We start from the raw sequence: 25,656 nt of genomic DNA, 5'->3' as shown, positions 1-25,656 counted from the left end.
AGTAGAGGAATCAGTATAATGATACACAAGAATTTCTCTCAGAATTCACAAGGCTCTATATATGGACAAATAATCTCGTTGATAAATGTATATAGCCCAAACAGAGATGAAGTAGCTTATTATCACAGCCTAAAGGCATCAGTTGCTGAGTTCACCTCCTCTCCCATAATAGCTGGGGGTGATTGGAATGTATGCTTAGACTTAAATCGATCTATGTATATCTTTACATGTATAACTGTATTGGATGTTATCTCTGCATTGATGTTTTTATAAATAAAATGTTTTTGGAAAAAAAAAAAAAAAAAAAGCACTATAGGACTCACTCCTTGGTGTTCCCCCTCAAGCCATGGATACTCTTGGGAGGAAAGTCTTTCAGGGTGCTACACTCATTGCCCTCATAGCAGCCTATCATCTGTTCATGGACCAATATATGTGGGACATTCTGAAGCAGGTGCAGGAGTTAGCAGAGCAGTTTCATCAGAAGCAGCAAAACACTGTCCAGTTACTTGTGACCAGGGGGTCTGGAATGCAGAAAACATAGGGTTTGATTGACCTACAGTGTGTTTGAGGTGACATAGAGTGTCTTTGATGTTGGGATAGGGATGGGCAGATTCATCTGACTGCACACCTCTCATCTCTGCCCAAAGGTGCAGGAAAGGCTTGTTGTGCTTTGTACTAGAGAGAATCTCTTTGGAAATCAAGTTAAGGATGAAGTGGCAGAAATTCGTGATCATTCTGCAACGATCCAGCAGCTCTTCACACCTGCTCCAGACCCACACTCTATCTCCAGGAGGTATCCAAAGGTCGGGGCATAGGAAACACTTCTTCCGCTCCATCAGTCTCATGCTGAGCCAGGCCCCTTACAGCCATTTCTGGCAGCAGACGTTGCCTAAGCCTCAATTGGCTTCCCAGCCAAATACCTGGGTTGGGGATTTGATTGGACCGGGGAGAGCATAGCCAAGATCCCAGTGCACTTGCCGCAGGACATGCCTGTTGGGGGCATGCTAGGGTTCTACGCAAATCTGTGGACCAATGCAACCTCGAATTCGTAGGTAGTCCTCATTGTCTAGAGAGGGTACAAATTAAATCCATTGGGTGTCCCACTAAATCACCCTCCAGACCCATCTTGGTGTCGACCAGCGCATCAGGAAATGCTGCTTACAGCTCTCTTCTCCAACTGGCCAGAGTGGTCAAGCCCGTTCCACCAGGACAAAGAGGGTGGGGTATTCTACTCCAAGAACTTAGTGATTCCAAAGAAAACAGGGGATCTCTGGATCCTAGACCTCAGGATCTTGTGCAAATTCATCCAAAAAGTGAAGTTCAATATGGTTTCCCTGGGTGTCTTGATGCCCTTTCTACAAAAAGGAGAATGACTGAGCTCTCTTGTTCTCACAGGACAAGCAGGATGGTTGTCCTCATAAATGGGTGACATCGAGGATGGAGCCCACCACGGAAAACTTCTGTCAAAGTTTAACAGAACTTTGACTGGCCCCTACTGGGCATGCCCAGCAAGGCACTGACCCTGCAGCCAGCAGGGGTCTCCCTTCAGTCTTCTTTTTTCCGCGCAGCAGTTGCCACGCGGTGAAAGGAGCTCTTCTTACCACGTTCCTGACAGGAATTCGGTTTTTTCTTTCCGAAGAAAATTTGCCCCTCAGGGGTCTCCCTTCGACAAATTTTTGTCACCTTCGCGGAATCCGGTAAGTTTTTTGCCGTTTTTTATCGACTGCCGTCGATTTTTGGCCCTCGAGGCCTGTTGGCACTTACCGATCCCGCGGCTAAATTTGGCCCTCGGCCATGGCGACGGGGTTCCGTCGATGTCCGGATTGCACCCGGACTATGTCAATCACAGACCCCCATAGGGTTTGTGTTTTGTGTTTGGGTAGTGAGCATGATGTCCTGACTTCGACCAAATGTGCCTTAATGACACCTAAGGGTCGCAAAGCCAGGATGGAGAAGATGGGGCTCCTCTTCCATGCACCCACCCCAACACTATCGATAGCATCGACGTCATCGGAACCGGCACCGTCGAAGTTGTACCACCACCGTCAACCCTCCGGTGACCGTCCACCATCGATGACTTCCCGGCCGTCGACTCCTGTCCCCTCCCCGGATGGGCAAGGAGATCGGAAGGACAAGCATCGCCATCAACGGCACAAGTCTCGGCCCGTCGAAGATCCACAACCATCGACCTCTGAACAGGCCGAGCCACCGACTAAAAAGCCTCGGTCAGACCTGGCACCGTCCACGTCTCGTTCGCAGGCACCGAGGAAACCCTCACCCTCTCGGGATGTGGGAGCCGTGATCCCACCGGTTACGGTGGTCCCTCCGGCTCTGCCTCAGCCTCCCTCTCCCGTCGAGCCGGGTATCGTTACCCCTGGTCTCCGGGCAGAACTGGACCGGCTGGTCCAGGAGGCCATCGAGAAAGCGACGCAAAGGTTCCAACCTCCACCGGCGCCGTCTCCGGCATCGATTCCGGCACCGTCTCCGGCACCGACCCCGGCACCGACTCCGCCACCGAGGAGGGAACCGACCACCGAGCCTTTGGTGGAAGCTCTAGCACCGCTACTGCGCCGCATGGAGGCACTTATGACGGCCCTTCCATCGGTGATCCCAGTAGCACCGACAACACCATCGTCTCCGACAGGATTCTCATCGGCAGGAGAAACACCGTTTCTGATTCCCCCGTCCGGGGTGGTCCCATCGGTGCCTTCGCATATCTCTCCACCGATCTATCCTTCGGCTCCATCGATTCCAGGACCGGCACCGATTCCATCGGCAGCCCCGAAGCCCTCGATGCCATTCCCGCCTGCAGCACCGATTCCATCAAGGTTTCATTCGATGCCTTCGGATCCTCAACCAGGTCCTTCAGGGCTTCAAGCCCCACATGATCCTTATGATACCTGGGGTGATGATACATCTTCTGACACAGATTTACCTTCACCACCATCTCCTACAGAGAGTAGAAAACGATCTCCTCCTGAGGATCTCTCCTTTATTAATTTTGTAAAGGAGATGTCAGAAATTGTACCTTTTCAGCTGCAATCTGAGACCGATGACAGACACCAGATGATGGAACTGCTCCAATTTCTGGATGCTCCAAAAATCATAGCTTCCATCCCCATTCACCAGGTGTTTCTTGACCTTTTAAAGAAAAACTGGGAATCTCCTTCATCTGTGTCTCCAGTTAACAAGAAGGCTGACTCCACATACCTCGTCCAGTCAGCACCAGGGTTTCAGAAGCCTCAACTGGATCATCGCTCTGTTGTGGTTGAGTCCGCGCAAAAGAAGGCCAAGCGTCTAAAGCCACACTCTTCCACTCCACCTGTCAAGGACAATAAATTCCTGGATAGTGTGGGACGGAAAGTGTATCATGGGGCTATGTTGATTTCACGCATAGCTTCATACCAACTTTACATGACTCAATATAACAGAGCCATCCTTAAACAGATGAAAGACTACGCTGACACATTGCCGGACCAATACCAGCCACAGCTTCAAGCCCTTCTTAACAAAGGGTTTGAGGCAGGGAAGCACGAGATCAGAACGGCCTATGACATCTTCGACGCTTCCACAAAAGTTTCAGCTACTGCCATCTCAGCCAGACGTTGGGCTTGGTTAAAGTCATCCAACCTTCGCCCAGAGGTCCAGGATCGTCTAGCTGATTTACCCTGCTTAGGGGACAATTTGTTTGGAGAACAAATTCAGCAGATTGTGGCAGAATTAAAAGATCACCACGAGACGTTGAAACAACTTTCATCTGTTCCATCTGAGGTGTCCTCCAAACAACCACCTAAGAAGGACTCTAAAAAGTCGTTCTTTCGGCCACGTCGTTACTATCCTCCATCGGCCAGGCCTCGTCCTGCTCGATCCTCCAACAGACCTCAGCCTCGTCAGCCTAGGAAGCAAAGACCTACTGTAGCCCCACCTCCTGGGCCTGCGGCGGGTCTTTGACTTCCCTGTACGGAGCACATGCCACACCCCACTCCCAGACATCCCTGTGGGGGGTCGACTGTACCACTTTTTACAACGCTGGATACAGATCACCTCAGACCAGTGGGTGCTAGCAATTATCGCACAGGGTTACCACCTCAACTTCATAACTCTTCCGGCAGACTCCCCGCCTCTTCAAGCATGGAGTCTAACCAGCCATTTGACTCAATTACAACAGGAAGTATCCCTTCTTCTGCAATCAAATGCTATAGAACCCGTCCCTTCCTCTCAACGAGGGAAGGGATTCTATTCCAGGTACTTCCTCATACCAAAGAAATCAGGGGGGCTACGTCCCATTTTGGACCTTCGGGCCCTCAACAAATACCTTCAAAAAGAAAAGTTCAAGATGGTAACCCTGGGCGCTGCTCCCTCTGCTGCAAAAGGGGGATTGGCTGTGTTCTCTCGACCTCAAGGACGCTTATACCCACATTGCGATTACACAATCCCATCGCAAGTATCTGCGGTTCCTGGTAGGCCGCGACCATTATCAATACCGGGTACTACCTTTCGGTCTGGCATCTGCTCCACGAGTCTTTACCAAATGTCTCGTAGTGGTAGCAGCATTCCTCAGGAAGGAATGTGTCCATGTCTACCCCTACCTGGACGATTGGCTAATCAGGGCCTCCACCCCTCAGATTGCTCAATCCTCCCTAAAATTGACAATTCACACACTCCTTTCCTTAGGGTTTCTTGTCAATTACGAGAAATCTTGCTTAGTCCCATCTCAAACCTTATCCTTCATTGGAGCAGACTTGGACACCTTACAGGCAAAGGCCTACCTTCCGCTTCAACGGGTCCAAACTCTCATGTCCCTAGCCCGCCAGCTCCAGTCTCAAAACACTGCCACGGCTCGCCAATTCCTCATTCTCCTAGGACATATGGCATCCTCGGTTCAAGTCACTCCCATGACCCGACTAGCCATGAGAGTAACACAATGGACTCTGCGACACCAATGGATTCAAGCTTTTCAGCCTCTGTCCTCCATAGTCACAGTTACACAAGCGCTACGTCTGTCTTTAACCTGGTGGACGACTTAGGTCAACCTCCTTCAGGGCTTACCTTTTCTCCTACCAGATCCACAAGTAATCCTAACCACCGACGCTTCCCACATCGGTTGGGGAGCCCATGTGGACGATTACCAAACCCAAGGGTTATGGTCACCAGACGAAGCCGAACACCAGATAAATTTCTTGGAACTTCGAGCAATCCGCTACGCGCTCAGAACTTTCAAAGATCATCTCTTGAATCAGATAATCTTAATCCAGACAGACAACCAAGTGGCCATGTGGTACATAAACAAGCAGGGAGGCACAGGCTCCTTCCTTCTGTGTCAGGAAGCTGCGCAGATTTGGGCGGAAGCCCTCTCCCACTCCATGTACCTCAGGGCCACTTACCTACCGGGAGTCGACAATATATTGGCAGACCAGCTGAGCCGTGTCTTCCAACCGCACGAGTGGTCACTAGACCCTCTGGTAGCGACCTCTCTGTTTCGCAAGTGGGGTTCTCCCCGCATAGACCTCTTTGCGTCCCCTCAGAACCACAAAGTGGACGATTACTGCTCTCTCATTCGAAGCCAGTACTCTCGGCCGAGGGATGCCTTCTCCCTCAAGTGGACGACAGGTCTGCTCTATGCATTCCCTCCACTTCCTCTTCTGTCAAGGACTCTCGTGAAGCTTCGCCAGGACGGAGGAACCATGATCCTGATAGCACCCCACTGGCCACGCCAGGTGTGGTTTCCCATACTCCAGGATCTCTCCATCCGCAGGCACATCCCTCTGGGAATGGATCCGCATCTGCTCACTCAAAACGACGGATGCCTCCTCCATCCCAACCTCCAGGCCTTGTCCCTGACGGCATGGATGTTGAAAGGTTAGTCCTTCAGCCTTTTAACCTTTCGGATTCTGTTTCTCGTGTCCTGATAGCTTCACGAAAGCCCTCCACCAGAAGATCCTATTCATATAAATGGAAAAGGTACACATCATGGTGCACTTCTCAGTCCCTTGATCCCCTTTCCTGTCCAATCTCTAAGTTCTTGGACTATTTATGGCATCTATCAGAATCCGGTCTTAAAACCTCTTCCATTAGGATGCATGTCAGTGCGGTAGCCGCTTTCCATAAAGGTATAGAGGGTGTTCCTATTTCAGTACAACCCCTGGTAACACGCTTTCTTAAAGGCTTGCTCCATCTGAAGCCACCTTTATGTCCTCCGGCCCCATCTTGGGACCTTAATCTGGTTCTTGGTCGCCTTATGAAACCACCTTTCGAACCTCTGCACTCCTGTGACCTAAAATATCTCACATGGAAAGTGTTATTCCTTTTGGCTATCACTTCAGCTCGCAGGGTTAGTGAATTACAGGCCCTAGTTACCTATCCGCCTTACACTAAACTCCTGCAGGACCGGGCAGTACTCCGCACTCACCCTAAATTCTTACCTAAGGTAGTTTCGGAGTTTCATATAAATCAATCCATTATACTACCTATCTTTTTTCCCAGGCCCCACTCCAACTCCGGGGAACAGACTCTGCATACCCTAGACTGCAAACAAGCTCTAGCTTTTTATCTAGACCGTACACTTGCACACAGGAAGAGCACTCAATTATTTGTCTCTTTCCATCCTAACAAGTTAGGACAACCTGTGGGTAAGCAGGCTCTTTCCTCCTGGTTGGCGGACTGCATTTCTTTTTGCTATCAGCAAGCTGGCATTCCTTTTCAAGACCGTGTAAAAGCACACTCTGTGAGGGCCATGGCGACTTCGGTAGCACACCTTCGATCGGTGCCGCTTCCTGACATCTGTAAAGCTGCAGCCCACTATTGTTTGGACAAAGCTGGAAGACAGGACGCCATCTTCGGCCAGTCTGTCTTGCGTAACCTTTTTCCAACATGAGGTACCAACACCCTTCCACCTTCCCGGTAGGGTGCGGATGCCCTTTGCCAAATTCCACCCCAGTTGTTGTGCCTGTTGCACGTCGTTGGGGGCATTTGGTGCAAGTCAGGACATCCTCAGCTCGGTACTCACCCATTTGTGAGGACAACCATCCTGCTTGTCCTGTGAGAAAGCAAATGTTGCTTACCTGATGTAACAGGTGTTCTCACAGGACAGCAGGATGTTAGTCCTCACGAAACCCGCCCGCCACCCCGCGGTGTTGGGTTCGTTTTAGTTTTTACTTTTTTAGGCACTGCCTGTAGCTTTGAAAATCAGACTGAAGGGAGACCCCTGCTGGCTGCAGGGTCAGTGCCTTGCTGGGCATGCCCAGTAGGGGCCAGTCAAAGTTCTGTTAAACTTTGACAGAAGTTTTCCGTGGTGGGCTCCATCCTCGATGTCACCCATTTGTGAGGACTAACATCCTGCTGTCCTGTGAGAACACCTGTTACATCAGGTAAGCAACATTTGCTATCTCAAAGATGTCTATACTCACTTTGAGATATTCCCCAGTCCTAGCAAATATCTCAGGTTCGTAGAGGGAAACCGGCATCTTTAGCATCATATTCTACTGTTTAGGTTTGCGTACACCTTCGTGTAATCACAAAATGCCTGGCCTTGGTGACAGAGCACTTGCCCAAGCTGGGGATGCGCATGCTTTCCCTATCAGGACGATTGGTTGGTCAAGAGTACATCTCGGGCAGGAGCAGAGGAGTGTCCAAATGCATGAGCATCTGGGTGTTGGAGTTACTAAAGTTCCCCCAGGTCTCATCTCTGCCTGTCACCTCATTTGGAGTTGATAAGAACTGTGCTAGACATGACTCAGGTGAGTTTCTTCCTCTTGCATCTGTGTATGAGAAGAGCCCAGTGGACCTTGAGGTCGCAATGGCTTCAGGCCAGCCAGGTCCTTCAGAACTGCATCCATAATACTCTGCCACTGCAGGATTCTCTGTCCTTGTGGCAGGATAATTCCAGTCCGGTTCGGGGAAGTTCCCTTCCAAATTCTGCATATTCAAATTGTCATAATCACTGATGCAAACAACTGGTTTGGGGGCTCATGTTCATAGGTTCTGCACTCAGGACTCTTGGTCCACCTAGGAATGTCATTTTCAGATCAACTTCCTGAGTGATTCAGTATGCTCTATGGGCTTTCAGAGATCGGCTATCCAACAAAGTTGTCCTTGTCTGGATGGACAATCAATTAGCGATGCACTACATTAGCAGCAGGGTGGTACACTCATACGCCTTGTGTCACTAGGCTCTCCAGCTGTGATTCTGGGCCATAGTTTGGGAAGAGATGCTCCAGGCAGCTTAACTGGATGGTGTGGAGAATGTTTATGTGGACAGACTGTCCTTAAAACCCCATGAATGATCCCTGGACCAGGGCATGGCAAACTGGGGTACTCCAGAGGCAAGAGATCCTGAGGTGGATTTATTCACGGCTCCTTGGAACAGGAAGGGTTCCCCTCTTCTGTTCCGCACACAGCAAGCAAGCCTCTGATGCCTTCGCCATTTATTGGGAGCAGGGTCTTCTGTATACATTTCCTTCAGTTCCAGTGGTAGCAAAGACTTGTTGAAGCTCAGAGAAGACTGTGGATCCATGATCCTCGTAGCCTCCCATTGGCTGAGACAGATTTGGTTTCCACTCCTGTGGGTGTCCATGTGGGAACCATACAGACTGAGGATTTCCCCAAATCTCATCACACAGGCTCAAGGCAGATTGTGCCATCCTAACCTCCGGAACCTCTCACTCACCGCTTGGATGATGAGAGGCTGATTTGCAACCACTGGACCTTTATGAGGATGTCTCATGTCCTCTTGACTTATTTTATTTATTTTATTTAAATTCTTTTAATATACTGATGCTCAAGACGAAGTCTTATCGGACCGGTTTACAGCATAACCAGGGAAAACCATTTAACTAGAAAGAAAGTTACAATAAACAGGGTGAACAATTCAGGGCCATTAAGAGAGAGAGAATTAGTTTAACTTAACGCTACTAAAGGAGTAGTGCAAAAAAGCAGAAAACAATTGACTAGCTTGGGGTGCTGATTTAGCAGCTAGTTTAAATAAACAGTTCGAGCATAACAGGAATTCCAGAAATCCATGTACTAGGAAGTCCTATAGACTGAAATCGAGAAGATTTGCTGTGTGTTAGGATCTAGGACCTTGTGATCATTTCTCCTGCTCCACACAAAAACTACTTGACTACTTTCTGCATCTCTCTGAAGCTGGTCTTAATACCAACTAGAGCAGGTACACCTTAGTGTGATTAGCACATACCAAGATCATGTAGAAAGTAACCCCTTCTCTGTTCAGCCTTTATTTGAATACTTAATGTGGATCTGCTTCATTTGAAGCCTCCTATCAGGTCTCCTGCTGTGTCATGGGACCCCAGTGTGATTTTTGTCCTAGCTGATGAAAGCAACCTTTGAGCTGCTGCACTCCTGTGACCTTAAGTAACTGACCTGAAGGTCGTATTTTTGGTGGTAGTTACTTCAGCATGCAGGATCCATGAGCTTCAGGTCTTAATTATTTAACTAGCTTACACAAAATGTTTTCATGTTTGAGTGGTCTTGCATACGCTCCCTAAGTTTTTGCCTAAGGTGGTATTGGAATTCCATCTTGACCAGTCAATTGTCCAATTAACATTTTTCCCAAGGCCACATGCTCACCAAGACTAACATGCCCTGAACAGTTTGGACTGCAAGAGAGCCTTGGCCTTCTATCTGGCGCAGGCAGAGGACATATTTTTGTTTCCATGTTTTCCTGCATCACCAGTCCAGCCATTATAAGTGGGTTATTTCCCCATACCAGCAGATGGAGGCAAACACTGTTTTCCTGTGTGACATCACAACCACTTCATAGAAAGTGGTTACCAGCAGCAGGAATCCAGTATTTTTTGCCTCCAGCAGATGTAGCACTGAACTGGTGCAGCAGCTTGACAGATCTGTGGTCAGACCCCTGGGCCAAGCTGCTAATTAAGACCAGGAGTATGAGACTCTCTCTTGCTCCCAAACCCTTTCATAGGGTCATTGGTTGAGCTTTGGCTGGTCAGTAAAATAAATAGATAAAAATAGGAGAGCAGGGGGGGTTTCTCACTGGCTTTCCCTGATCCTGGGTCTGTGGGGATTGGCCCTTCCCTCCCTTCCTATTCTTCCTCTGCATTTTGCCCCCCCCCCCCCCTTACCTCTCTTCTCTTCTTGGGTGGAAAAAAAAGGAGCAAATACTTGTGCTAACTGTGCAGAAGGCTAGCAGGAAGCCAGCATTTGTTTGGGGGGGGGGGGGGGGGGGAGGGCGATTGCAGTATCCTCCAATGGGGCATGTCGGGTCTCAATGTCAGGGTGCTGTCGTTCAGTATGTGGAGACGGAAAGAGATGTGTAGCGCGATGCACTGTTGTGTGAGACCTTCAGGGTTCTGTGCACTGCCAGGAAAAAATAATTCTCTGCCTGACATGTCGTCACATGGGGCAGCTCCTGGGTGCTTGTTTCACCACCAGACTCACTCCTCCTCGTATGCCTGCCAGTTTTTTTGGTGTATCGGCTCTAGACAAGGTTGCAGGTCTAGACTCGCTGCCAAGCATGCAGGATCCAGAGGTGGTAGCCATTTTAGATTTGGCCATGTACTCATTGCTGAGACCACTGAGGCAGCTGGGCTTGAGGGGGAGTCAGATGCACCGCTGGTGTTACTACCGGCAGGGGAAGCAGAGGAACTGCTTCCAGGCATTTAGTCTGCTTTGATTCTAGGGACTGGAGGTGTATTTTCCCCTGAATTTTCATTTTCTAAGGCAGGCTTTTTGTGCCTATGTTAGTCCTGAGTCGCAGTCTGGTGGGGCAACATCCAGGTCTGTGGGAGATGCATCATTAGTTCCTTCTCCTTGGCACTCAGCTAAGTGAACTCGGCCAGCCCTTGAGTCCCCGGAGCCACTTTTGAGGTCCTGGGACACCTGAATAGTCCAGTAGATGGGGGACCATGGATCTGGAGGAGGAGGTGGATCTTGCCCTCATCCCGGATACTGATTCTATTGTCTTTCATAGATATGAGACTACTGCTTTGATTGACCAGGTAATCACTTGTCTTCACCTGGAGAAGTTGCAGCCACAGGAGATCCTGAGGTGGGACTCCATTATTAAGTGCTGTGGCGGTCAAAAAGCAAACAATGTTAGCAATTAGGAAGGGAATAGCAAATAAAATGAATGTCATAATGCCTCTGCATTGCTCCATAGTGAGACTGCACCTTGAATACTGAGGTTGCCGTATCTCAAAAAAAGTTACAGTGGAGAAAGTACAGAGAAGGTTGACCAAAGTGATAATGGGCATGGAAAGGCTAAAGAGATAAGGCTGTTTACCTTAGAGAAGAGATGGCTAAAGGGGACTTCAACGTGTATATGTGAATCTGTTAATCACTCTTTCGGATAACGCAAGGACAAGGGGGCAATCCATGACGTTAGCAAGTAGCACATTTAAAACAAATCAGAATTATTTTCAACTCAATACTCAATAAAGCTTTGGAATACATTGCCAGAGGATGTGGTTAAGGCAATTAGTGTAGCTGGGTTTAAAAAGGTTTGGATAAGTTCCTGGAGGAGAAGTTCATAAATTGCTATTAATCAATAGGAAATAACCACTGCTTATTGCCGGCATTAGTAGCATGGGATCTATTTAATGTTTGGGTCCTTTTCAGGTACTTATGACTAGGATTGCCCACTGTTGGAAACAGGATACTGGGCTTGATGGACCCTTGGTCTGACCCAGTATGACACTTCTTATGAAAGAACACTAACACACTTTTTTTTCTCCACCCGGAGGTGGAGGAGATGATTGAGTGGAAATCCCTGGAGTTGGGACGTTGGGGTTCCGGCAGTATTTGTATCCGCTCCCTCCTGCTGTGGTACAGAAGTTTTTTTCAAGTTCCGGTGGTCAATGCCCTGGTGACAACTGTCACCAGGCATATCACTTTTCCAGTGGAAGTGGGTGTGTCCCCGAAGGATCCGCAGGGCAAGAAAATGGCAGCACTGTTGTGGAATCTGTTCATATCGGCAGTAGCTATGCAAATCTCGATCTGTTTGGCTTTGGTAGTGCGAACGCTGCCCTGGATTCAGGGCAATTTTGTATGTTAAAGGAGCATTTTCAGTTCCGGCCTTGCCCTTTGGACTTGCAAACTCACCATGGGTGTTTACCAAGGTTATAGTCATGGTAGCAGTGGCGCTTCGACATGAGGGAATTACAGTACATCCTTATCTCAATGACTGGTTAATATTAGCACAGTCTTATGAGGAGGTGGTAACCCAGCAAGTGTTGCAGGTCTTTGAAGGCTTGACTGGGTGATCAATTTTGCCAAAAGTTCCATTCAGTCCTTGCAGTACGTAGGGGCAAAGTTCGACACTCAGTAGATTCAGGTGTTCCTCATGGATGAGTGGGCCCACAAGGTGCACCAGCAGGTCCTGAGCTTCCTGGAACGGTCTGCTTTGTCTCCATGGGACTACTTATACGTGCTCGGCTTGATGGCAGCAGCTCAGGATCTGGTCTGTGGGCCAGGGCTCACATGCATCCATTACGAGCGTCCCTTCTGTCCAGATGGTCTCCGGACTCCCAGGACTATGGGGTGCAACTTCAACTGTGTCCACGGGTTCAGGAGTCACTGACTTTGTAGATGGATCTGGCACACCACCTCTAAGGAATCAGCCTGATTACGCCATCTTTGGGTTTTTGATGTGAGCCTTGTGGGTTGGGGAGTTCATTGTCAGGCGCAGGTGGAAGACTGCATTTCTGGTGGCAATTTGTTGCACATGGTGGGTCTGTGAATTGCAAGCCTTGTCTTGCTGATACCCTTCTTATGGTGATTTCCTCGAGTGCAGTCTTCCAACCGGTGCTGTTTCTTCCCAATGTCAATTCAAGCTTTCACATAAATCAGATGATTTCCCTTCTGGTGTTTTCTCAGGAGGAATGTGGGCTGGAATACTGGTCCCTCCAATGTCTGGATATCCATAGAATGGTTCTGCACTACTTAGAACTCAGGTCGGACAAGTTTTTTGCCCTTTTCGAAGGTCCCCATAAAGAGGAGGCAAACTCTTAGGCTACCTTGGCCCGCTGGATTAAAGACACTATTTATTCGGCTTACGTGCTCAAGGGCAAAAAGTCTCCGGAACTAGTGCGTGCAGACTCCACCAGTGCGCACAGTCTGCTTCTTGGATGGAGGTGCATGCCCTAGCTCCCACTGACATTTGCAGGGCAGCTACTTGGTCATCCCGGAGTTCTTTCATCAAGCATTATTGTCTAGAAGGGCTTGTGCGGGAGAAATCTGCTTATAGGGTGATGGTTATGCATGCAACCCTCTCCTCCTCCCATCTGGGAAATTGAAGCTTTGATACTTCCCACTTGTACTGGCTGGACTAATGTAAGCAGGACGAGATGGAAGGAGAAGTTTTCTTAACTGCTAATTTCCTTTCCATTAGTCCTGTTATACCAGTCTAGGACCTTCCCAAAAAGCATGGCTGCAGATGCTGTTTTGGATTCATAATTTAATGCGGGTCGAGTTTTGGGTTTTTCTTTATCCCAGTTTTCTGTTCTTTCTTTCTTGTTCTTTCCTTACATTCTATGGGCAGAGAAATTTCATTTTTCATGATTGAATTTCTTATCAAGGTTTGTTGCATGTAGCATGGAAAAGGGGTGCCAGAAGCTGCTGGCACCACATCCTAAGTAGTGGCTATGTTTTCACACAAGAAAATAGAGTTGTCTGCCTCCATCTGCTGGTAGGGGGAAATAACTCACTTGTAATGGCTGGACTGGTGTAGCATTACACTTTTTTTATATAAAAAAAAATTGCACCTAGTATGTTAAACTGTGCTTTCAGTAGTTGATATCCTTCAATATGGGTTCTCCCAAGGTTTCAGTGTGCTCAGTGAATGAACAATGAAAGCTGGTGCTCACTAGTTTTTGTTTTTTTTGAGCCCTGACATATTTTGTGCAACATGCCACAAGAAGAAGAGCCATGCTTGAACAAGCTTTTATAAAATTAAGTTAGACTTTCAACCTAAACAAAGCATATTTACTTAAGGAAGGTATTATTCTTCATTACAACCATGGTACTCAAAGGAAGGTAAGTAGCTAATTATTGCAGCAGTAACAAAGCATTATCCAATTTACAAATAACCATAATACCCTATCCCTCCCTATAACCACCAAACAATTCCCAGCAAAACAAGATACAGGTAAATAAAACAAAGTATAGCAATTTAAACAAATGAATAACAATCAAATAGAGCTAAAATGTCCCAATTGGAGAAGTAAATGACAACTACCCCCACCAAAAAAAAGTGTCCTTACAATTCAGTATATTCAGGGGTCTGACTTTTTTTTTTTTTTTTTTTAATCTGATCTCAGTATAGAGCTTTATCAGACAAGGTCCAATTCTATCAGATGTCAAGAGATATGGTAATGGCAAGAGTTCTACCTCGACTTTAATATATTAACCCAGCCCATCCTCAATAGACCAATCTGAAATGATGAAAATAATACCAAAAATAGAAGGGAAGCTTCAGTAATGTCAGGCACTAATAGAAAGCTACAGAGGGTTTTTTATGTTATGAGTGGGATATTCTTCCTTAAATATTAAATTGCATTTTCTTCTATCATATCAACTGTTTCAAGAAAAGAGGATCTTCAAAAAAAAGCAACATGCTTTATATGTTTGGACGAGTGAAATTTGGTGGGAATAATACATCTGGAAATTTGTTGGTGCATATATATATTTCTGTGATCTTTATAAATATATATATTTTTATTTTTTATTGCAAAGGTTTGTGAAAAAGCCGGAGAACTTCTTCTGTGCGAAGGACAGTGCTTTAGTGCTTTCCATTTAAGCTGCCTTGGGCTCTCTGTGAAACCACCAGGAAAATTCAAATGCAGGGATTGCATTTCTGGTAAGCTTAATCAGATTCTTTTCACGTTTACTCTTCCTATTATTTGTAACAGTCTTTTTCATTAGTAATGTAATAAAAATGTATTGAAGCACATTTCAGTGTGATTTCTTATGCCCCTGCTTTCTAGGACCCTTGTAAAAATAAGAAAAACTTCCCCATCCTTCCTAGTTATAATAATTTTGCTATGTTTTGACCATGTGTAACATCAAAATTTCATAGAGATTTCAGTGAAAAATTTGATTAATAATAATTGGTGTATTTTAACATTAATTTTATTAGAGTATTCAATTTGTTTCCATAGCTGTGTATTGTTTTTATTTTTTTTAAGAAATACTGATGCTTAAGATGGTGCTTCGCACCCATTTCTATCAGTTTGAAAAAGTCCAAAATGCATATCTTTCTTATCCTGTGGCTCATGATGTCTTTATTGCTTGTAGGAAAGAGGCTGAATGTAATGTCTTCTTGCTGTTAGCCCACTTGTAATTGGGTTAAGCTGCTACTATAAAGTGATTAAATAATTTTCTGTTTTTCTACCTCTTTTTGGGAGTGATTAAGTAAACTGGCAACAATTAGTAATCAGTGATCATAGATTTGAGCTGTTCATGAATGCTTTTAAAATTATATCTTTTGATATAAAAAAAAATACCACAAAAAAGAAATTTCTCACCCCATATCTATATTTCTTATGTATGTACTTCTTTACACCAGTGGTTCTCAACCTTTTTTCTACTGGAACATAACTGGAAGATAATGCTTAAACACATGACACACTGAACACTTGACTATCACAGGGCTAAATGGAAATATACTCTGCATCCACAGGAACCCCCCCACCCCCTCATCCCCAAACAATGGATGCAGAACAAAACTAGGATATTCCATATACAACTCGCTGTATAAAAAAGATATTATCCCAGGACAAGCAGGATGCTAGTCCTCACATATGGGTGACATCGATAATGGAGCCCTATACGGAAAAACTTCTATCAAAGTTTCTATAAACTTTTGACTGGCACAGTGTGCCCACTGAGCATGCCCAGCATGCTATGATATTCTCTGCCACAGGGATCTCCCTTCAGTCTTCTTTTTTCCACGGAGCCGTTAGCCTCGCGGTTAATTTGGAGTCCTGTGTGGTAAATTTACCATACCTCATAAAAAGCTTAGAAAAACTTCTTTCCGCAAGGGTCTCCCATAAAATTCCATCGCGATAAGTTTTTTTCTTTTTGCCGTCTGTTCCATGCCGTTTTTTCTTAGCCTAGTTGTCGACGGCTGTCCGACTAACCATGGCTACGGGCTTCAAAAAATGCCCTATTTGTGGCAGAACTATGTCCATCACAGACCCACACTATGGATAACGCATAGGAAATTCTGCCTTTAAAATACCTGGTTGTACTAAGGGTAAATGCACTCCCTGCCATCTTGTGAATACTTTGCACCAAGGTATGTTATTTTCTACTGCTTTAAGTTGTACATCGGCTTCAGCCCATTGTTTGTTGTCCTGATCTTTAATCATTTTAAATTTGCAGATTGATTGAATCCTTTGTTGGTCCCCCCGATGCAGCCACCGGCGAAACACGGGACCGTGTTGGGGCACCTTGAAAATTACTTTCTGTGATAACATTATGCAGTGGAGTCGCCGCAATAAAATTTATAAATTGTTTTCGCATAAATTGTTTGGAATCTCCTTTGATCAGGACTAAAAGTTCTATGATCTGCACTTCTCTGATTTGGATTATTTTGTAGTGCAGTACCTTGCTTCTGTTCCTTTGGGTAATTGAAGTCTCCCATTATTACTGCACTACCAATTTGGTTAGCTTCCCTAATTTCTCTTACCATTTCACTGTCCGTCTCACCATCTTGACCAGGTGGACGGTAGTATACTCCTATCACTATAGTCTTCCCCGACACACAAGGGATTTCTACCCATAAAGATTCAATTTTGTATTTAGTCTCATGCAGGATGTTTATCCTGTTGGTTTCTATGCCATCCCGGACATAAAGCGCCACACCTCCTCCCAGGTGCTCCTCTCTGTCATTGCGATATAATTTGTACCCCGGTATAGCACTGTCCCATTGGTTATCCTCTTTCCACCATGTCTCTGAGATGCCAATTAAGTCTGTCATCATTCACTGCTATACATTCTAATTCTCCCATCTTACTTCTTAGACTTCTGGCATTAGCATACAAACATTTCAAAGTTTGTTTTTTGTTTGTATTTTCATTCTGCTTTTTAATTGATAGGGATAAGTTAGAATTTTTTAGCTCCTGTGAGTTTTTAGTTTTATTTATTTTTATTTTTTATTTAAAAACTTTTCTATACCGTCGCTGAGTTATATACCATCACAACGGTTTACAAATAGGCACATAGACTAAGGTAAGTAAATGTAGGATATCTTACATTCTAACAGATGCCAATAAAGTTCGGTTACAATTTCATAAATAAAATCATTATTTGAGTAATTTTGTAGTTACAGGCACTTGGACTATTTTTCTAATTATTGGAACCTCACTGTCGGGATGCCCTAATTCTAAAGCATCATTAGTATCCTTTGAACATACCTCTCTCCGAACCATGCGCTGTTGAGCGACTTTCGGCTTTCCCCTTTGTTCTAGTTTAAAAGCTGCTCTATTTCCTTTTTAAAGGTTAGTGCCAGCAGTCTGGTTCCACCCTAGTTAAGGTGGAGCCCATCCCTTCAGAAGAGACTCCCCCCTTCCCCAAAAGGTTCCCCAGTTCCTAACAAAACTGAATCCCTCTTCCTTGCACCATCATCTCATCCACATATTGAGACTCCGGAGCTCTGCCTGCCTCTGGTGACCTGCGCGTGGAACAGGGAGCATTTCAGAGAATGCTACCCTGGAGGTTCTGGATTTAAGATTTCTACCTAAGGGCCTAAATTTGGCTTCCAGAACCTCCCTCCCACATTTTCCTATGTCGTTGGTGCCCACATGTACCACGACAGCCGGCTCCTCCCCAGCACTGTCTAAAATCCTATCTAGGTGACGCGTGAGGTCCGCCACCTTCGCACCAGGTAGGCATGTTACCAGGCAATCCTCACGCCCACCAGCCTCCCAGCTATCTACATTCATAATAATCAAATCACCAACTATGACGGCCGACCTAACCCTTCCCTCCTGGGCAGTAGGCCTTGGGGAGATATCCTCAGTGCAAAAGGACAATGTATCACCTGGAGAGCAGGTCCTTGCTACAGGATCCTTTCCTGCTGCACCTGGTTGGTGCTCTCCCATCATGAGACCTTCTTCCTCCAAGGCAGCACCAGGGCTGCCAGTCTGAAGTTGGGACTTTACTATGTCCCTGAAGGTCTCATCTATATACCTCTCTGTCTGCCTCAGCTCCTCCAGGTCTGCCACTCTAGCCTCCAGAGATCGGACTGTTTCTCTGAGAGCCAGGAGCTCTTTGCATTGCATGCACATGTACAACTTCTCACCGGTGGGTAAAAAATCATACATGTGACACTCTATGCAAAAGCCTAGGAAGCCCCCCTCTTGCTGCTGGACTGCTGCCTTCATCTCAATTTTGATCAGTTCCTAGTTAAGTTTTAGGTTGCTATGGGAGTAGGAATGTGTCTAACGTCCTTTAAATGTATTAGTGAATTCACTATGTGTCTGGTAGTGGCCTGATCCAATTCTCAAAGTTGTTTTTTTTTGGTTTGGTTTTTTTTTTTTGTGAAAGTGGCACCTGCCTATAAATTAAGGGATGAGCTAGGGGTAGGTGGGCGAGGGGTAGGAGGGTTGGGAAATCCAAACAGTCTAATTTCAGTTAGTCAGCCAGAGTGACTCACTGCTCTCTTGCTTAACAAATGTTGGTCCCTATTCAAACCCAATCACACTACCTCAACACATTTCCAAGGTGAGTAACTGAGCTGAACTATTCAACTTTTTTACTTAGGTATACACTGCTCCTAGCTTATTTCTTGCTTCTGGCTACTTTGCTTCTGGCTGCACAGATTTGGGACTGGGCCCTAGCACACTCAATGTTTCTACGGGCCACTTATCTGGCAGGCATTCACAATGTAGTGGCCGATCGTCTCAGCCGTCATTTCCAGCCTCACGAATGGTCTCTGGATCCAGAAGTGGCGACCAAACTATTTCAATGTTGGGGACAACCAACAATAGACCTCTTTACATCACAACTGAATTACAAAGTGAGCACTTATTGTTCCCTGTCCAAGCAGTCAAACCACTTACCCGGGGACGCCTTTGCTCGCCACTGGAACTCAGGCCTTCTATACGCGTATCCTCCGATACCGCTCATAACCAAAACTCTAGTGAAGCTACAACAGGCAAGGGGTCCATGATACTCATAGCCCCATATTGGCTTTGACAAGTATGGTTTCCCACACTTCTAGACCTCTCAGCCAAGGATCCAGTTCATCTGGGAATAGCTCCAACTCTCATAACTCAAGATCAGGGTCGGTTGCGCCATCCCAACCTCCAATCCCTATCCATGACAGCATGGATGTTGAAAGCTTGATCCTGCAACCCTTCAATCTTTCAGCTGATGTATCCCAAATGCTTGTAGCTTCACGTAAACCTCCACCCGGAAGAATTATTCTTCCGAATGGAAACGATTCACCTTGTGGTGCAAACAAAACAATACTGATCCTTTCACTTGCTCCACATCTTCTCTTCTAAACTATTTATACCATCTTTCAGAATCTGGTCTCCAGACTTCATCTGTCCGGGTACACTTAAGTGCAATCTCTGCTTACCATAACAAGATGGGAGATGCACCAATCGCAACACAACCTCTTGTCAGTAGATTTATGAGAGGTTTAATTCAACTTAAGCCACCAATTCGGCCTCCAGTCACAGAATGGGACCTGAATCTGGTCCTACCAAGGCTTATGTGTTCTCCTTTCGAACCCATAGATTCCTGTGATCTTAAATTTCTCACATGGAAGACTATCTTCCTCATAGCCATTACCTCGGCTAGGAGAGTTAGTGAATTACAAGCACTTGTCACGTACGCACCTTATATGAAGTTCCTACATGACAGAGTGGTTCTCTGTACACATCCAAAATTCCTTCCTAAAGCAGTTACGGAATTCCACTTGAACCAATCCATAGTTTTGCCCACTTTCTTTCCAAGGCCTCATTCTCACCAAGGAGAACGGGCCCTACATACCTTGGACTGTAAACGTGCATTATCTTTTTACTTAAACCGCACTGCAGTCCACAGGAAATCCAACCAACTTTTTGTTTCTTATGACCCGAATAAACCGGGTAAAGTAGTGGGTAAACATACTCTATCCAATTGGCTAGCAGATTGCATACAGTTTTGCTATGAAAAAGCAGGCCTTCTTCTCCAAGGGAGAGTAAAGGCACACTCAGTAAGAGCAATGTCAACCTCAGTAGCGCACTATCTTTCAGTGCCAATTCTTGACATATGTATTATTATTTATTTATTTATAACCTTTTTCTATACCGAAGTTCAGGTAACAGAGTTACTTATCACTCCGGTTTATATTGCAACAGATATTAAACAATGTAAAGCAGCAACATGGAGTTCTGTTCATACTTTGCAGCTCATTACTGTCTGGATAAAGGATGACAAGATTCAGCCTATGGGCAATCTGTCTTAAAGAACTTGTTTTCAGTTTAATCCCAACTCCTCCTACATCCAACCTGCTGTGATTTTCGGCTGCCTCATTTTCACCAACAATACTTCAGTGTTGCTTCACTACAAAATGACTCAGCCTCTAGCTTGCTAATCACCCATATGTGAGGACTAGCATCCTGCTTGTCCTGGGATAAAGCAAAATTGCTTACCTTGTAATAGGTGTTATCCCAGGACAGCAGGATGTAGTCCTCATGAAACCCACCCGCCACCCCGCGGAGTTGGGTCCGTTACGTTTTCTTATTTTATTTTTGGCTAACGCTGATTGCTACAAAAGCGACTGAAGTGAGACCCCTGTGGCAGAGAATATCATAGCATGCTGGGCATGCTCAGTGGGGCACTCTGTGCCAGTCAAAAGTTTATAGAAACTTTGATAGAAGTTTTTCCATATAGGGCTCCATTATCGATGTCACCCATATGTGAGGACTACATCCTGCTGTCCTGGGTTAACACCTATTAGAAGGTAAGCAATTTTGCTTTCTGGTGCTATCAGAAACACAAACTTCCTTACTGCCATGCGCACTGTAAAATATAAAACTTAAAAGGAAAAAAAAAACCATTCAGCACATGTGTAGCAGACCACCTTATACCATTGCAACACTAATTCCAAGAACTCAAACAGCAATAGCCCTTCCTATGAAAAGGTAGCAGTGCAGCACCAATACATGTCTTATTGAGAATGAGGAAACGCAACAAAAGAAGATTGATACAAATCCCTAACTATTAGTAAAAATACCTCACCTCAGTCACACATACAGATCTGACCTTTACCGAATACAGAATAAAAGACCTCAAATTACAAATCTGGAGACAAAAACTGGAATGGAAACCTCAAATAGCCACTCTGCATACAGTGCAAAACTGGAGAGTTTAGAAACAGAAATACATATGCGCCTACACTAAGCAACGTACAAAGATAGAAGAAATGCACATTCCCAAAACTGACACATTATGGCTCTTGCACCCATCACTCCCCTTCCATGCCTCTCATCATCCTTCACTTTTCCCGATGACTGTCTTTCAATCATCTGCTCACATTCATATCACTGCCCAGCATGCCTGATCCCCACATCTTCTTCCCTGTATTCGTTCCCTCCCCTGCTTGGCTACCCCGACTCCCCTTGTTTCCTAATCCTTCTTGCTCAGCAGCCCCCACACTCCCTCTCCGTTCCACCTTCATCTTCCCAGCATCCCCAACTTCCCTTGCCCCACCCTCCACATGGTGAAGAGATCAGCAGCATCACTTCCAGACTCAGTAGAGGAAGATAAAGTTTGCGTCCAATCAGGCCCAGAGCAGCAGGAGCTGGCAATGTTTCGCTGTGATCTGGGTGAAGGAGGAAACAACCTCCCACTGGGCCAGAAAGAAGAGAAGACTGTGAGAGTAGCCTCCCATCAGGCCCAATGTAAGAGAAGTCAACCAACTCCCACCCGAGCTGAGAAGGAGGCAACTATCTACTGGCCCCATGACATACCAGTGTGTCCCGACACACTGTTGTGAATCACTGCTCTACTCCATCAGCTGTAAATTATTCATAAGATTCACTTTCTTCTAAAATGTGTCTTCCTTCATATATTGTTTTGTGCCCTGTGTACATTTTAACATTCTTCTAGTTGTCATCAACGCTTTTTTTTTCCAATTCTTCAGCTCCTTCACAGCTCTATCACTTGTCTTTCTGCTCTTCTGATAACTCCCATATCACTTTTCTTGGTTGTTCAATACTGGCTCTGTTTGTTTTTGATCAGCCTTTTAAATTCTGTTCCTTGCTTTGAAATATATAGAAAGGCTGGCACTGCCTCACTTCTTTTTCTATGACCCAGCACTACTCCCCTTTTTCTGCGCTTTGTGGTCTAGCTCCCCATCTGTGGAGCAGATTTCCTAAAAAGTTAGGTTTTAGGTCCTCATATAAGAACCAGTCTATTCAAATAAGCATTCCCTGATGCATTTCCTCTTCCCTCATTGTGGAGTTTTAATCTTCCTCATTGATGCTGTATTGCTCTTCCCTCTGGTAAGTTCACTGTTGAAGACATAACCAAACTGAAATACTAAATTAAATTTTCTAGTGTGTAGCCAGATGGCCTCAGACCAGTGGGTTATGTGCTGCTCTGCTAGCAGATGGGAGATGGAGTTAGATTTCAAAGCTGACGTCATCCTGGGTACATATACTCCTGCACTGACCTCACTTCCTCAGTATCACTCTGTCTCCTAGCAGATGCGGACACTATCCCACATACTAGCACAGTGTTAGGAAAATTGCAATAAGAAGATAAATTTACCTTGAGAAGGATCAATCCCCCAGTTGAGAATTCCTGAGGTGATCTCAGATATCCCTCAGAGGTGTGCCTTGGTCCCGGCGTGGACTTAGCCCCCAGAGTGGCTGAAAGGCAGCGGGTGCACATCCAAGCGCAGTGGTGAAGGTAAAACCCTCTTCCCGCCCCCCCCCCCCCCCCCCCCCCCCCCCCCCCCCGCAGCTGGAGACCATCAGATGCACAAGCGGTAAGCGCCGAGACCAGATAAGAGAGAAACTTTAAATTCAGGTCTCTGGTCTCCAGAGCTCGGATCGCCGTACCGACTCTGCCTCCAGCAAGTTAAAGAAAAAAAAAAAAGGGAGCACCGATCAGGTTGAGCAGCCTTGGTTAAGCTAGGCCCTGATCCGGTTTAAGGGTCCACACATGTCGAGACCCTTGGGGGCGGGGGGGGGGGGGGCACAATCTTACATGCGGGGGTCGTCTGCAAAATCTTCCCTTCCCCTCTGACAATCCGTTGGCCGATGCGCAGTGAAGCTAATTTGTGCGCTGAAACATAAATTCAATGGCACCGGCGTCCAAGAAGGCCAGAAGGCACTATTTGTACAGCCTACCACATAAGAGCCGCACAGCCTGAACTGGAGTCCTACCTGTGTTAGCTTTGTGAAGAAGCTCAGTGGGAACCAAAGCCTGATCCTTCACTGTCTGAGGACGGGTCTGGAACCACTACATACGATAGCTTCCCGGACGTATGCAAGTCAGAGATGACTTCTCCACAGGAGGGCACCTCAGGGTGTCACCTTGCCACTCCCACACCAAGAGACTGGCAGTGGAAACCACTCTAACAAGATTACTCAGTCTGAAGACAATAACTCCGGTTCCTGCGCCCCAACAGAATACGGGGCGCTATTCCATCTATTTTATCTTTCCCAAGAAGGAAAGATCATTCCAGCCCATCTTGGACCTCAAGAACGTCAACCGTCATCTGCGGATACTATATTTCCGCATGGAGACCCTTCGCTCCGTAATAATGGCAGTACAACCAGGGGAGTTCCTGACCTCCCTGGTCCTCTCAGACTACTTTCACATTCCAGTCCATCAAAAGCACCAGCGTTTTCTACGCTTTGTGATACTGGGTCACCATTACCAGTTCCGAGCGCTACCCTTCGGCCTTACAACCGCCCCCAGAACATTCTCCAAAATCATGGTGGTTGTGGCAGCAACACTAAGGAAGGAAGGGATCTTGGTTCACCCTTACCTGGACGACTGGTTGATCAGGGCAAAGTGTTCGGAAGATCAAAAATGAAATTTCTGATCTATTAGTTAAAATTTGTAACCTATCATTGAAGTCATCCATTGAACCTGAAGACTGGAGGGTGGCCAATGTAACCCCAATATTTAAAAAAGGCTCCAGGGGCGATCAAGGTAACTATAGACCAGTGAGCCTGACTTCAGTGCCAGGAAAAATAGTGGAAACTATTCTCAAGAATGAAATTGTAAAGCATATAGAAAGACATGATTTAATGGAACATAGTCAACATGGATTTACCCAAGGGAAGTCTTGCCTAACAAATCTGCTTCATTTTTTTGAAGGGGTTAATAAACATGTGGATAAAGGTGAACCGGTAGATGTAGTGTATTTGGATTTTCAGAAGGCGTTTGACAAAGTCCCTCATGAGAGGCTTCTACGTAAACTAAAAAGTCATGGGATAGGAGGCGATGTCCTTTCGTGGATTACAAGCTGGTTAAAAGACAGGAAACAGAGAGTAGGATTAAATGGTCAATTTTCTCAGTAGAAAAGGGTAAACAGTGGAGTGCCTCAGGGATCTGTACTTGGACCGGTGCTTTTCAATATATATATAAATGATCTGGAAAGGAATAAGACGAGTGAAGTTATCAAATTTGCAGATGATACAAAATTATTTAGAGTTGTTAAATCACAAGCAGACTGTGATACATTGCAGGAGGACCTTGCAAGACTTGAAGATTGGGCATCCAAATGGCAGATGAAATTTAATGTGGACAAGTGCAAGGTGTTGCATATAGGGAAAAATAACCGTTGCTGTAGTTACACGATGTTAGGTTCCATATTAGGAGCTACCACCCAGGAAAAAGATCTAGGCATCATAGTGGATAATACTTTAAAATCGTCAGCTCAGTGTGCTGCAGCAGTCAAAAAAGCAAATAGAATATTAGGAAGGGAATGGTTAATAGAATGGAAAATGTCATAATGCCTCTATATCGCTCCATGGTGAGACCACACCTTGAATACTGTGTACAATTCTGGTCGCCGCATCTCAAAAAAGATATAGTTGCGATAGAGAAGGTACAGAGAAGGGCAACCAAAATGATAAAGGGGATGGAACAGCTTCCCTATGAGGATAGACTGAAGAGATTAGGGCTGTTCAGCTTGGAGAAGAGACGGCTGAGGGGGGATATGATAGAGGTCTTTAAGATCATGAGAGGTCTTGAACGAGTAGATGTGACTCGGTTATTTTCACTTTCGAATAATAGAAGGACTAGGGGGCATTCCATGAAGTTGGCAAGTAGCACATTTAAGACTAATCGGAGAAAATTATTTTTCACTCAACGCACAATAAAGCTCTGGAATTTGTTGCCAGAGGATGTGGTTAGTGCAGTTAGTGTAGCTGGGTTCAAAAAAGGTTTGGATAAGTTCTTGGAGGAGAAGTCCATTAATGGCTATTAATCAATTTTACTTAGGGAATAGCCATTGCTATTAATTGCATCAGTAGCATGGGATCTTCTTAGTGTTTGGGTAATTGCCAGGTTCTTGTGGCCTGGTTTTGGCCTCTGTTGGAAACAGGATGCTGGGCTTGATGGACCCTTGGTCTGACCCAGCATGGCAATTTCTTATGTTCTTAAGAGAGGCAGCAGGTGACCAGCAAAGTGAAGAACCTACTGCATGAACATGGGCAAGAG

At 45.8% G+C, this 25,656-nt stretch overlaps 1 protein-coding gene across 6 annotated transcripts in view; it reads left to right on the top strand.

The window, feature by feature from the left end:
* Positions 1–25,656, top strand: part of NSD2 (nuclear receptor binding SET domain protein 2) — a 467,195-nt gene that overhangs the window by 262,507 nt on the left and 179,032 nt on the right. For all 6 annotated transcript variants that reach the window (XM_029592506.1, XM_029592533.1, XM_029592496.1 and 3 more), the window contains exon 12: positions 14,710–14,833. In XM_029592506.1, coding sequence (XP_029448366.1) covers positions 14,710–14,833 — 124 coding nt within the window. The remainder of the gene's footprint in view (positions 1–14,709; positions 14,834–25,656) is intronic.

Source organism: Rhinatrema bivittatum, chromosome 1, assembly GCF_901001135.1.
Source record: "Rhinatrema bivittatum chromosome 1, aRhiBiv1.1, whole genome shotgun sequence".
Lineage (NCBI taxonomy): Eukaryota > Metazoa > Chordata > Amphibia > Gymnophiona > Rhinatrematidae > Rhinatrema > Rhinatrema bivittatum.
This window is presented reverse-complemented; position numbering and strand designations above follow the sequence as displayed.